Source organism: Heptranchias perlo, unplaced genomic scaffold (genome assembly GCF_035084215.1).
Source record: "Heptranchias perlo isolate sHepPer1 unplaced genomic scaffold, sHepPer1.hap1 HAP1_SCAFFOLD_113, whole genome shotgun sequence".
Lineage (NCBI taxonomy): Eukaryota > Metazoa > Chordata > Chondrichthyes > Hexanchiformes > Hexanchidae > Heptranchias > Heptranchias perlo.
The window spans coordinates 621,240-635,795 of NW_027138352.1; the positions used below are offsets into that span (position 1 = coordinate 621,240).

The 14,556-nt window shown below is 54.3% G+C and overlaps 1 protein-coding gene across 1 annotated transcript in view; it reads left to right on the forward strand.

Annotated features, from left to right (window-relative positions):
- Positions 1 to 14,556, forward strand: part of LOC137307843 (collagen alpha-1(V) chain-like) — a 522,869-nt gene that overhangs the window by 357,406 nt on the left and 150,907 nt on the right. The window contains exons 16-20 of the mRNA XM_067976930.1: positions 1,833 to 1,886; positions 1,978 to 2,031; positions 2,827 to 2,880; positions 8,539 to 8,592; positions 10,684 to 10,728. Coding sequence (XP_067833031.1) covers positions 1,833 to 1,886; positions 1,978 to 2,031; positions 2,827 to 2,880; positions 8,539 to 8,592; positions 10,684 to 10,728 — 261 coding nt within the window. The remainder of the gene's footprint in view (positions 1 to 1,832; positions 1,887 to 1,977; positions 2,032 to 2,826; positions 2,881 to 8,538; positions 8,593 to 10,683; positions 10,729 to 14,556) is intronic.

Here is a 14,556-nt window from a genome sequence, read left to right on the forward strand (position 1 = left end):
TGAGTGTGCTGTATTATGGGGTACAGTGAGTCTCAGTGTGAGTGTGTTGTATTGTGGGGTACAGTGAGTCTCAGTGTGAGTGTGCTGTATTGTGGGGTACAGTGAGTCTCAGTGTGAGTGTGTTGTATTGTGGGGTACAGTGAGTCTCAGTGTGAGTGTGCTGTATTGTGGGGTACAGTGAGTCTCAGTGTGAGTGTGTTGTATTGTGGGGTACAGTGAGTCTCAGTGTGAGTGTGCTGTATTGTGGGGTACAGTGAGTCTCAGTGTGAGTGTGTTGTATTGTGGGGTACAGTGAGTCTCAGTGTGAGTGTGCTGTATTGTGGGGTACAGTGAGTCACAGTGTGAGTGTGCTGTATTATGGGGTACAGTGAGTCTCAGTGTGAGTGTGCTGTATTGTGGGGTACAGTGAGTCTCAGTGTGAGTGTGCTGTATTGTGGGGTACAGTGAGTCTCAGTGTGAGTGTGTTGTATTGTGGGGTACAGTGAGTCTCAGTGTGAGTGTGCTGTATTGTGGGGTACAGTGAGTCTCAGTGTGAGTGTGTTGTATTGTGGGGTACAGTGAGTCTCAGTGTGAGTGTGCTGTATTGTGGGGTACAGTGAGTCTCAGTGTGAGTGTGCTGTATTGTGGGGTACAGTGAGTCTCAGTGTGAGTGTGTTGTATTGTGGGGTACAGTGAGTCTCAGTGTGTGTGTGCTGTATTGTCGGGCACAGTGAGTCTCAGTGTGAGTGTGTTGTATTGTGGGGTACAGTGAGTCTCAGTGTGAGTGTGTTGTATTGTCGGGTACAGTGAGTCTCAGTGTGAGTGTGTTGTATTGTGGGGTACAGTGAGTCACAGTGTGAGTGTGCTGTATTGTGGGGTACAGTGAGTCACAGTGTGAGTGTGCTGTATTATGATATACAGTGAGTCTCAGTGTGAGTGTGCTGTATTGTGATATACAGTGAGTCTCAGTGTGAGTGTGCTGTATTATGATATACAGTGAGTCACAGTGTGAGTGTGCTGTATTGTGATATACAGTGAGTCACAGTGTGAGTGTGCTGTGTTATGATATACAGTGAGTCACAGTGTGAGTGTGCTGTATTGTGATATACAGTGAGTCACAGTGTGAGTGTGCTGTATTGTGGGGTACAGTGAGTCACAGTGTGAGTGTGCTGTATTATGATATACAGTGAGTCTCAGTGTGAGTGTGCTGTATTGTGATATACAGTGAGTCACAGTGTGAGTGTGCTGTATTATGATATACAGTGAGTCTCAGTGTGAGTGTGCTGTATTGTGGGGTACAGTGAGTCTCAGTGTGAGTGTGCTGTATTATGATATACAGTGAGTCACAGTGTGAGTGTGCTGTATTATGATATACAGTGAGTCACAGTGTGAGTGTGTTGTATTGTGGGGTACAGTGAGTCGCAGTGTGAGTGTGCTGTATTGTGGGGTACAGTGAGTCACAGTGTGTGTGTGCTGTATTGTCGGGCACAGTGAGTCTCAGTGTGAGTGTGCTGTATTATGATATACAGTGAGTCACAGTGTGAGTGTGCTGTATTATGATATACAGTGAGTCTCAGTGTGAGTGTGCTGTATTATGATATACAGTGAGTCACAGTGTGAGTGTGCTGTATTATGATATACAGTGAGTCACAGTGTGAGTGTGCTGTATTATGATATACAGTGAGTCACAGTGTGAGTGTGCTGTATTATGATATACAGTGAGTCACAGTGTGAGTGTGCTGTATTGTGGGGTACAGTGAGTCACAGTGTGTGTGTGCTGTATTGTGGGGCACAGTGAGTCTCAGTGTGAGTACTGTATTCCGGTGCTGACCTTTAACCCTTGATGTTATCAGGGTCCCCGTGGCTCCCGAGGGACTTCAGGTCCACCAGGCAAATCAGGCCGGAGGGTGAGTGAACATTCTCGCCCATTTACTGCCAGTCAAACTTCTGCCAATGCGTTTATCAGCATCGGAGTAACATGGATGGCTTGTGTTGCAGGGTCGTGCAGGAGCTGACGGAGCGAGAGGGATGCCAGGGGAAGGAGGAATCAAGGTATGGAAGAGGATGTAGTCACCAGGCCCGGGGCACCCTCCTGTAACCTGGAGCAGTGTCCAACCTGTTGTATTGTGTGTGTGAGTGAGTAATTGAGTGAATGCATGTGACAGAGTGAGGAGGGAGAGGGGAGAGCTTATATATGGGGGAGTAAAGAGATGCCTGCTCTGTTCGGGATCTAAAGTTGACTTTTGACCCGTGCATGAGTTGGGGAATCAATGGGGGGGAATGGTCAGTGGGATCAAGAAACTGTGCGGGCCTGTCACATCCCGCTACCTCCTGCCTCTCACCATATCCTTCAATCCTGTCCTGCTCCAGAAATACATCCAGTTGTTTCTTGAAATCCTTAAATCTTCCTCATTTGATCAGGTGGGCCGGGATTTTGGGCCTCCGAACAGCACAGACTTCACATTCGCTTTGTGGTGAGCCCAGAACGGGCAGCTGGCAATGCTGCCCGTGTGAACAGGCGACAGACTCGCAGGGCAACGTTAACCCCTCCACTTTAAACCCCCCGTCCCCCGCTGCAGTTAGCCAAGGGAAGTCACACCGATCCGTTAAAGTGTTCGTCCACTCATACGGACAAGAGAGATTTCTGGGCCGAGTTTTCTGTTTCCATTCCTGGTTTCCCCTTTGGTATATTTCCCCGAGGGTGAAGTCAACTGGGCGTAAAATGAGGCGGGGTTTTCAGATGGGGTGGGGGGGTGTAAAACGGGGCGTGTGTTGGTGTAAGGGTGTGAGCTAAAGCTGAGATCCGATGCCTATGTATCCGCTGACGTCTTGCTTTGTGTTTGCCAGGGTGACCGAGGGTTTGATGGTCTGCCTGGACTGCCTGGAGAGAAGGGGAATCGGGTGAGTACAGACCTCATCGACCAGTCCGAACATTGTGCGGTGGGACCAGAGTGTCGGAGTGTTCTGACTCGTCTCTCAGGGTGCGGTAACAGGCCCACACTGAGTGCGGGTCGCAGTGTACCAGCCAGACTATCCACCAATAATCCACCCATCTCAGCTAGACAGGGAATTCCAGGGGAAGTACAGTCATCAAGATGTCACGATATCAGTGCTGTGATCCATTGAGCTCACTTGTCACAATGGCCCGAGTCCAGTTCCTCACTTGTCATAATGGCCTGAGTCCAGTTACTCGATTGTCACAATGGCCCGAGTCCAGTTACTCACTTGTCATAATGGCCCGAGTCCAGTTACTCGATTGTCACAATGGCCCGAGTCCAGTTACTCGATTGTCACAATGGCCTGAGTCCAGTTACTCACTTGTCACAATGGCCCGAGTCCAGTTACTCACTTGTCATAATGGCCCGAGTCCAGTTACTCGATTGTCACAATGGCCCGAGTCCAGTTACTCGATTGTCACAATGGCCCGAGTCCAGTTACTCACTTGTCATAATGGCCCGAGTCCAGTTACTCGATTGTCACAATGGCCCGAGTCCAGTGACTCGATTGTCACAATGGCCCGAGTCCAGTTACTCACTTGTCACAATGGCCCGAGTCCAGTTACTCGATTGTCACAATGGCCCGAGTCCAGTTACTCGCTTGTCACAATGGCCCGAGTCCAGTTACTCGATTGTCACAATGGCCCGAGTTCAGTTACTCGCTTGTCACAATGGCCCGAGTCCAGTTACTCGCTTGTCACAATGGCCCGGGTCCAGTTACTCGCTTGTCACAGTGATCCGAGTCCAGTTACTCGCTTGTCACAATGGCCCGGGTCCAGTTACTCGATTGTCACAATGACCTGAGTCCAGTTACTCACTTGTCACAATGGCCTGAGTCCAGTTACTCGCTTGTCACAATGGCCCGAGTCCAGTTACTCGCTTGTCACAATGGCCCGAGTCCAGTTACTCGATTGTCACAATGGCCCGAGTTCAGTTACTCGCTTGTCACAATGGCCCGAGTCCAGTTACTCGCTTGTCACAATGGCCCGGGTCCAGTTACTCGCTTGTCACAGTGATCCGAGTTCAGTTACTCGCTTGTCACAATGGCCCGAGTCCAGTTACTCGCTTGTCACAATGGCCCGAGTCCAGTTACTCGCTTGTCACAGTGATCCGAGTTCAGTTACTCGCTTGTCACAATGGCCCGAGTCCAGTTACTCGATTGTCACAATGGCCCGAGTCCAGTGACTCGATTGTCACAATGGCCCGAGTCCAGTTACTCGCTTGTCACAATGGCCCGGGTCCAGTTACTCGCTTGTCACAGTGATCCGAGTTCAGTTACTCGCTTGTCACAATGGCCCGAGTCCAGTTACTCGATTGTCACAATGGCCCGAGTTCAGTTACTCGCTTGTCACAATGGCCCGGGTCCAGTTACTCGACTGTCACAATGGCCCGGGTCCAGTTACTCGCTTGTCACAATGGCCCGGGTCCAGTTACTCACTTGTCACAATGGCCTGAGTCCAGTTACTCACTTGTCACAATGGCCCGAGTCCAGTTACTCACTTGTCACAATGGCCCGGGTCCAGTTACTCACTTGTCACAATGGCCCGAGTCCAGTTACTCGATTGTCACAATGGCCCGAGTCCAGTTACTCGGTTACTCACTTGTCACAATGGCCCGAGTCCAGTTACTCGATTGTCACAATGGCCTGTGTCCAGTTACTCGATTGTCACAATGGCCTGAGTCCAGTTACTCACTTGTCACAATGGCACGAGTCCAGTTACTCACTTGTCACAATGGCACGAGTCCAGTTACTCACTTGTCACAATGGCCCGGGTCCAGTTACTCACTTGTCACAATGGCACGAGTCCAGTTACTCACTTGTCACAATGGCCCGGGTCCAGTTACTCACTTGTCATAATGGCCCGGGTCCAGTTACTCGCTTGTCACAATGGCCCGGGTCCAGTTACTCACTTGTCACAATGGCCCGGGTCCAGTTACTCGATTGTCACAATGGCCCGGGTCCAGTTACTCGACTGTCACAATGGCCCGGGTCCAGTTACTCGACTGTCACAATGGCCCGGGTCCAGTTACTCACTTGTCACAATGACCCGGGTCCAGTTACTCGACTGTCACAATGGCCCGGGTCCAGTTACTCACTTGTCATAATGGCCTGAGTCCAGTTACTCGCTTGTCACAATGGCCTGAGTCCAGTTACTCACTTGTCACAATGGCCCGAGTCCAGTTACTCACTTGTCACAATGGCCCGGGTCCAGTTACTCACTTGTCACAATGGCCCGAGTCCAGTTACTCGATTGTCACAATGGCCCGAGTCCAGTTACTCGATTGTCACAATGGCCTGAGTCCAGTTACTCACTTGTCACAATGGCACGAGTCCAGTTACTCGATTGTCACAATGGCCCGGGTCCAGTTACTCACTTGTCATAATGGCCCGGGTCCAGTTACTCACTTGTCACAATGGCACGAGTCCAGTTACTCACTTGTCACAATGGCCCGAGTCCAGTTACTCGATTGTCACAATGGCCTGTGTCCAGTTACTCGATTGTCACAATGGCCTGAGTCCAGTTACTCACTTGTCACAATGGCCCGGGTCCAGTTACTCACTTGTCACAATGGCACGAGTCCATTTACTCACTTGTCACAATGGCCCGGGTCCAGTTACTCACTTGTCACAATGGCCTGTGTCCAGTTACTCGATTGTCACAATGGCCTGAGTCCAGTTACTCACTTGTCACAATGGCCCGGGTCCAGTTACTCACTTGTCACAATGGCACGAGTCCAGTTACTCACTTGTCACAATGGCACGAGTCCAGTTACTCACTTGTCACAATGGCCCGAGTCCAGTTACTCGATTGTCACAATGGCACGAGTCCAGTTACTCACTTGTCACAATGGCACGAGTCCAGTTACTCACTTGTCACAATGGCCCGAGTCCAGTTACTCGATTGTCACAATGACCTGAGTCCAGTTACTCACTTGTCACAATGGCCCGAGTCCAGTTACTCGATTGTCACAATGGCCTGAGTCCAGTTACTCACTTGTCACAATGGCCTGTGTCCAGTTACTCGATTGTCACAATGACCCGGGTCCAGTTACTCACTTGTCACAATGGCCCGGGTCCAGTTACTCGATTGTCACAATGGCCTGAGTCCAGTTACTCACTTGTCACAATGGCCCGAGTCCAGTTACTCACTTGTCACAATGACCCGGGTTCAGTTACTCGATTGTCACAATGGCCCGGGTCCAGTTACTCACTTGTCACAATGACCCGGGTTCAGTTACTCACTTGTCACAATGACCCGGGTCCAGTTACTCACTTGTCACAATGGCCCGGGTCCAGTTACTCGATTGTCACAATGGCCTGAGTCCAGTTACTCACTTGTCACAATGGCCTGTGTCCAGTTACTCGCTTGTCACAATGGCCCGGGTCCAGTTACTCACTTGTCACAATGGCCCGGGTCCCGTTACTCACTTGTCACAATGGCCCGAGTCCAGTTACTCACTTGTCCCAGTGATCCGAGTTCAGTTATGTGCCTGCGGACACTGGTGGAAGTCACTGAATTGCAGTGGGCGAGTGGCCCATTCGTTTCGTTCTCCTCGACCCAGATGTGAAGTCCCCCGAAGGTTGAACCCCCCCCTTGTCATCCTCTGGAGCTCCGCTCATCGTCTGCAAGACCTCAGGTTCAGGACGCTGGCGCTAGCGGAGCCTCCAATGAGATCCTGCCGCCATTCCACCATCCATCGTTTCTCGGCAGGGGAAAGAGATGAAACGGCTCAAACGGGAAAGGGTAGACCGTGTATTGGGGACAATTTTAACCCAACCCGCCCATGGGTTGAAGGGATCGGGGGTGACGCTGGTTTTAGACCCCGCCCCGATTTTACTCGCCGTTGCGAATCAGTGGAGAGTGATATTGGGCGGGGTGTAAAACTGATATTCCACCCGATCCCATGGGATTCCCGCTCGGCCATTCCCCTCATAGATTCACTGTTCCCACTCTCCCATGGGTTGCAGGTATGGTCCTGTCTCCAGTCCCGGCTCTCCTGGAATGCGTCTCCCCACTGGGAGCTCAGGACCGGTGACGTTGCCAGAGGAAGAGGTTTGAAGGGTCAAAACGCAAGGGTGGAAGTTTGCAAATTGCAAAGATCACTTCCCGTTTTATAGCCAGTTCGGAACAAATGGGTGGTCACACCTTCTCAAACAGAGCGAGTGCGTCAACTTTATTTTTATTTGTTCATGGGATGTGGGCGTCGCTGGCGAGGCCAGCATTTATTGCCCATCCCCAATTGCCCTTGAGAAGGTGGTGGTGAGCCGCCTTCTTGAACCGCTGCAGTCCGTGTGGTGAAGGTTCTCCCACAGTGCTGTTAGGTAGGGAGTTCCAGGATTTTGACCCAGCGATGATGAAGGAACGGTGATATACTTCCAAGTCGGGATGGTGTGTGACTTGGAGGGGAACGTGCTGGTGGTGTCGTTCCCATGTGCCTGCTGCCCTTGTCCTTCTAGGTGGTAGAGGTCGCGGGTTTGGGAGGTGCTGTCGAAGAAGCCTTGGCGAGTTGCTGCAGTGCATCCTGTGGATGGTACACACTGCAGCCACAGTGCGCCGGTGGTGAAGGGAGTGAACGTTTAGGGTGGTGGATGGGGTGCCAATCAAGCGGGCTGCTTTGTCCTGGATGGTGTCGAGTTTCTTGAGTGTTGTTGGAGCTGCACTCATCCAGGCAAGTGGAGAGTATTCCATCACACTCCTGACTTGTGCCTTGTAGATGGTGGAAAGGCTTTGGGGAGTCAGGAGGTGAGTCACTCGCCGCAGAATACCCAGCCTCTGACCTGCTCTTGTCGCCACAGTATTTATGTGGCTGGTCCAGTTAAGTTTCTGGTCAAAAAACTATAAGCCATGCCGATCGGAACGTCCACCCTCTGCTGTCTCACCGATCGCCAGGCGGCATTATCAAGAGCAACTGCTGAGATGAGCTGCTACATAGCAGCAGAGTCGGACTGTTAAACCAGTAATGGGCGAGCCTCCCAGCGACTCATTGTTTCGATGTCTCTCCTGAAGTACTGTAATCAGTCACCCAGCAACCAAAGTCATGAAACCATAGAACCACAGAACCATCGAAAAGATACAGCACAGACGGGGGCCATTCGGCCCATCGTGTCCGCCCCGGCTCGAAGAACGACCAGGTGCCCATTCTCATCCCACCCGGTCTGTGGCCCTGCAGCTTACAGCACCTTAGGTGCAGGTCCAGGTACTTTTCAAAAGAGTTGAGGGTCCCTGCCTCTACCACCAATTCGGGCAGCGCAACAGCTGGCCTCAATGCTTTACGAGCCCCTGTGAGGGAGTGCTGCACTGTCGGAGGTGCCGCCTTTCAGATCACAGAATCATTGAAATTTACGGCGCAGAAGGAGGCCGTTCGGCCCATCGTGTCCGTGCCGGCCGAGAAAGAGCCATCCGGCCTAATCCCACTTTCCAGCTCTTGGTCTGTCGCCCTGCAGGTTACGGCACCTCCCGGCGGGCGAGGCTCCTTGCTGGAAGCACGGCGTCGGTAGCGTTACCCCCCCCCCCCGCGGGGCTCCTGAGCACGAACTCATTCCTCGTTTTTGTTGTTTCAGGGAGAGCCTGGTGCGCAGGGACTGCTGGGAGATCTGGGGGAAGACGGAGAGAGGGTGAGTGTTTGCCCCCCGTAAGCACAACGCGTTTCGAGATCTCCGCCGCCCTCGGGGTTTGACGGACGGTCGGAGCTCCCGGGGCAACGGGTCTGTTTGTCCGTACCGACCGATCTCAGCGGGACCGATGCAGGCACCGGTCAAAGGTCGTCTCGCCAGGGGGGGGGGAGTTTTAACTCGCGGGCGGGATGCGCGGGTCGCCATTTTAACTCCCGGGCGGGATGCGTGGGTCGCCATTTTAACGGCCGGGCCTCGATACCAATCCGGCCGGCCGGCCGGCCGGAACAGCTGATCGGAGGCAGCTCACTGGCTTTGGGCTTGACGCTCGATGCGCTTTCACTGAGAGGACGGTCCACGATGGGCGCCCAGCTCGATCGGCCGTTAAAATGGCGGCGGGGTCCTGGTGGGGAGACCGGAGAGTGCAGCGTGTGGGACACCCTCCTTTGATCCCTGGGACCAGCCCGGGGAGGTAGATTAAAGGTCTCCCCTCTTTGATACATACTGGATGGGGCAGTGGGTGAGGTTCTGTCATTTCCCCTTTCAGTTTGAATCCACCCCAAATGGAGAAAGTGAGCGGTGGGGTGGGGTGGGGCACTGGGGTATGTTTTCATCTTGCCCCCCCCCCCCCCCCACTCCGGGTGTAAAACTGGCGTTGTGGATTGTCTCCCTTGTCGATGGCACTCGGGCGGTTCTATAACGGGCGGCTGATGCACAACGACCGAGAGGCAGGGTGAAAACTTACCCCATTGTGTTGAAGACTCGTTCATAATAAGCCTTATCTTTCAATCAGGAAAGATTGAACGGGCTGGGGCTCTTTTCTCCACAAAAGAGAAGACCGAGGGGTGACCTGATGGAGGTCTTCAAGATTATGAAAGGGTTTGATAGGGTAGACGTAGAGAAGATGTTCCCACTTGTGGGGGAGACCAGAACGAGGGTCCATAAATATGAGATGGTCACTAATAAATCCAATAGGGAATTCAGGAGAAATTTCTTTACCCAGAGAGTGGTTAGAATGTGGAACTCGCTATCACAGGGAGTAGTTGAGGCGAATAGCATCGATACATTTAAGAGGAAGCTAGATAAACACATGAGGGAGAAAGGAATAGAAGGGTATGGTGATAGGGTGAGATGAAGTAGGGAGGGAGGAGGCTCGTGTGGAGCATAAACAACAGCATGGACCTGTTGGGCCGAATGGCCTGTTTCTGTGCTGTGGACTCGACGTCACTCGGTGTAATCTCTGGCAGCCTGAGCTCAAATCCAGTCCAGTCCCAGGTCAAGGTGTTTCTGAGACTGAGACTGATGGAGGCAGGGGATTAAACACAGTGACCGTTCCCCTCATTTCCCAGGGTGGTTACCCCCTGACGTTACAGCGAACGGGCCTATCTCTTTACCTGTGGGACCTCAGTCTCATTCCAGCTGAGACAGAGGACCTGAAGGTCCCTGTTCTCCGATGCAAGTTAAAGACTGTGGTCTCACCACTTGGACTTGGGAGTGAATCCAGATCTAGTCTCCCTGAGCTCCTGACACATCAGCTCCTCTTGAGATAGTCTTTTCCTCTTTCCCTTCTCTTTTCAATCTTTCTTTTGTTCAACACTAGACCTCTCCTCACTTTTTAATCTACCTTTGTTTCTTTATTGCGTGGAATTAACAGCAAGAAGGTCGGAGGCCGCTGGGAAGTTCACTCATGTTGCCTTCTGGAACCTTGAAACAAGGGTTACAATCCCTCTGGTCTCTGTGCGGTGGCAATATGGATATTTGGGCAGATTCCCTCTGATCGCTTATTTTACCAGCGAAGTGATAAACACATCAATTAAAAAATGATACAAACCTTTAAAAACTCAGTCCCGCGCAGCGACTGGATGAACTCTGCCCGCGATGGGTTGAAATTCTCTCGACCGAGAAAGGCTGTCAATATTTGAAGGGCCAATTTTCCTCCGGAGAGGTAAACCCGAGGACACGCTGCTGGCAGTTTACCGGAGGATATTTTCAACGCGAGTGGCCGCAGTCCCAGACTTCCACGCCAGTTACGGTGCTCGTAAGACTACCTTAAATTTTGCCAGTTAATGTTTTCTGTTTGTTGTTTGTCTCCAGGGAGACGATGGTGAGGCTGGGCCCAGAGGGCTGCCGGGTGAACCTGTAAGTATATCTCAGTTTTTGGGTTTGTTCCACTTTAGAGTGCTGAGAAACCAGGACAGGGAGAGGTGCCTCCAACATCAGTGAGACAACGTCCAGTGGGACAAGGGTCCAGAGAGCTCTGTCCTTTGGGAAAAGCTGCCAGTCTCCAGGCTGCCCCCTGTCTGTCTCCAGGCTGCACTGTCTGTCTCCAGGCTGCACTGTCTGTCTCCAGGCTGCACTGTCTGTCTCCAGGCAGCCCCCAGTCCGTCTCCAGGCTGCACCCTGTCCGTCTCCAGGCTGCATCCTGTCCGTCTCCCCAGGCTGCACCCTGTCCGTCTCCCCAGGCTGCACCCTGTCCGTCTCCCCAGGCTGCACCCTGTCCGTCTCCCCAGGCTGCACCCTGTCCGTCTCCCCAGGCTGCACCCTGTCCGTCTCCCCAGGCTGCACCCTGTCCGTCTCCCCAGGCTGCACCCTGTCCGTCTCCCCAGGCTGCACCCTGTCCGTCTCCCCAGGCTGCACCCTGTCCGTCTCCCCAGGCTGCACCCTGTCCGTCTCCCCAGGCTGCACCCTGTCCGTCTCCCCAGGCTGCACCCTGCCTGCCTCCAGGTCGCATTGTATATCCTTCCAGTGCTGAGTTACTGCTCCCAACTCACTCCCTCATTTCCCCAATCAGAGGCCCAGTCACTATGCACATGTATCTTGGAACTGTCTCCCAATACCCATTCACCGCACTCCCTCTCTCCCAATACCCATTCACCGCACTCCCTCTCTCCCAGTTCCCCTTCACCCCACTCCCTCTCTCCCAATACCCCTTCACCCCACTCCCTCTCTCCCAATTCCCCTTCACCCCACTCCCTCTCTCCCAATACCCCTTCACCCCACTCCCTCTCTCCCAATACCCCTTCACCCCACTCCCTCTCTCCCAATTCCCCTTCACCCCACTCCCTCTCTCCCAATACCCCTTCACCCCACTCCCTCTCTCCCAATTCCCCTTCACCCCACTCCCTCTCTCCCAATACCCCTTCACCCCACTCCCTCTCTCCCAATACCCCTTCACCCCACTCCCTCTCTCCCAATTCCCCTTCACCCCACTCCCTCTCTCCCAATACCCCTTCACCCCACTCCCTCTCTCCCAATACCCCTTCACCCCACTCCCTCTCTCCCAATACCCCTTCACCCCACTCCCTCTCTCCCAATACCCCTTCACCCCACTCCCTCTCTCCCAATTCCCCTTCACCCCACTCCCTCTCTCCCAATACCCCTTCACCCCACTCCCTCTCAATACCCCTTCACCCCACTCCCTCTCTTCCAATTCCCCTTCACCCCACTCCCGCTCTCCCAATACCCCTTCACCCCACTCCCTCTCTCCCAATTCCCCTTCACCCCACTCCCTCTCTCCCAATACCCCTTCACCCCACTCCCTCTCTCCCAATACCCCTTCACCCCACTCCCTCTCTCCCAATACCCCTTCACCCCACTCCCTCTCTCCCAATACCCCTTCACCCCACTCCCTCTCTCCCAATTCCCCTTCACCCCACTCCCTCTCTCCCAATACCCCTTCACCCCACTCCCTCTCAATACCCCTTCACCCCACTCCCTCTCTTCCAATTCCCCTTCACCCCACTCCCGCTCTCCCAATACCCCTTCACCCCACTCCCTCTCTCCCAATACCCCTTCACCCCACTCCCTCTCTCCCAATACCCCTTCACCCCACTCCCTCTCTCCCAATTCCCCTTCACCCCACTCCCTCTCTCCCAATACCCCTTCCCCCACTCCCTCCCTCTCAATACCCCTTCAATCCACTCCCTGCCTCCCAATACCCCTTCCCCCACTCCCTCTCTCCCAATACCCCTTCACCCCACTCCCTCTCTCCCAATTCCCCTTCACCCCACTCCCTCTCTCCCAATACCCCTCCACCCCACTCCCTCTCTCCCAATACCCCTCCACCCCACTCCCTCTCTCCCAATACCCCTTCACCCCACTCCCATTCTCCCAATACCCCTTCACCCCACTCCCTCTCTCCCAATTCCCCTTCCCCCACTCCCTCTCTCCCAATACCCCTTCACCCCACTCCCTCTCTCCCAATACCCCTTCACCCCACTCCCTCTCTCCCAATACCCCTTCACCCCACTCCCTCTCTCCCAATACCCCTTCACCCCACTCCCTCTCTCCCAATACCCCTTCACCCCACTCCCTCTCTCCCAATTCCCCTTCACCCCACTCCCTCTCTCCCAATACCTCTTCACCCCACTCCCTCTCTCCCAATACCCCTCCACCTCACTCCCTCTCTCCCAATACCCCTTCACCCCACTCCCTCTCTCCCAATTCCCCTTCCCCCACTCCCTCCCTCTCAATACCCCTTCAATCCACTCCCTCCCTCTCAATACCCCTTCAATCCACTCCCTCCCTCTCAATACCCCTTCACCCCACTCCCTCTCTCCCAATACCCCTTCACCCCACTCCCTCCCTCTCAATACCGCTTCAATCCACTCCCTCCCTCCCAATACCCCTTCACCCCACTCCCTCTCTCCCAATTCCCCTTCACCCCACTCCCTCTCTCTCAATACCCCTTCACCCCACTCCCTCTCTCCCAGTTCCCCTTCACCCCACTCCCTCTCTCCCAATACCCCTCCACCCCACTCCCTCTCTCCCAATACCCCTTCACCGCACTCCCTCTCTCCCAATACCCATTCACCCCACTCCCTCTCTCCCAATACCCCTTCACCCCACTCCCTCTCTCCCAATACCCCTTCACCCCACTCCCTCTCTCCCAATTCCCCTTCACCGCACTCCCTCTCTCCCAATACCCCTTCACCCCACTCCCTCTCTTCCAATTCCCCTTCACCCCACTCCCTCTCTCCCAATACCCCTTCACCCCACTCCCTCTCTCCCAATACCCCTCCACCCCACTCCCTCTCTCCCAATACCCTTCACCCCACTCCCTCTCTCCCAATACCCTCCACCCCACTCCCTCTCTCCCCATTACCCCTCCACCCCACTCCCTCTCTCCCAATACCCTTCACCCCACTCCCTCTCTCCCAATACCCCTTCACCCCACTCCCTCTCTTCCAATTCCCCTTCACCCCACTCCCTCTCTCCCAATACCCCTTCACCCCACTCCCTCTCTCCCAATACCCCTTCACCCCACTCCCTCTCTCCCAATTCCCCTTCACCCCACTCCCTCTCTCCCAATTCCCCTTCCCCCACTCCCTCCCTCCCAATACCCCTTCACCCCACTCCCTCTCTCCCAATTCCCCTTCACCCCACTCCCTCTCTCCCAATTCCCCTTCACCCCACTCCCTCTCTCCCAATACCCCTCCACCCCACTCCCTCTCTCCCAATACCCCTTCACCCCACTCCCTCTCTCCCAATTCCCCTTCACCCCACTCCCTCTCTCCCAATTCCCCTTCCCCCACTCCCTCCCTCCCAATACCCCTTCACCCCACTCCCTCTCTCCCAATACCCCTTCACCCCACTCCTTCTCTCCCAATACCCCTTCACCCCACTCCCTACCCCCCAATACCCCTTCACCTCACTCCCTCTCTCCCAATTCCCCTTCACCCCACTCCCTCTCTCCCAATACCCCTTCACCCCACTCCCTACCCCCCAATACCCCTTCACCCCACTCCCTCTCTCCCAATACCCATTCACCGCACTCCCTCTCTCCCAATACCCCTTCACCCCACTCCCTACCGCCCAATACCCCTTCACCCCACTCCCTCTCTCCCAATTCCCCTTCACCCCACTCCTTCTCTCCCAATACCCCTTCACCCCACTCCCTCTCTCCCAATACCCCTTCACCCCACTCCCTCTCTCCGAGTTCCCCTTCACCCCACTCCCTCTCCCCCA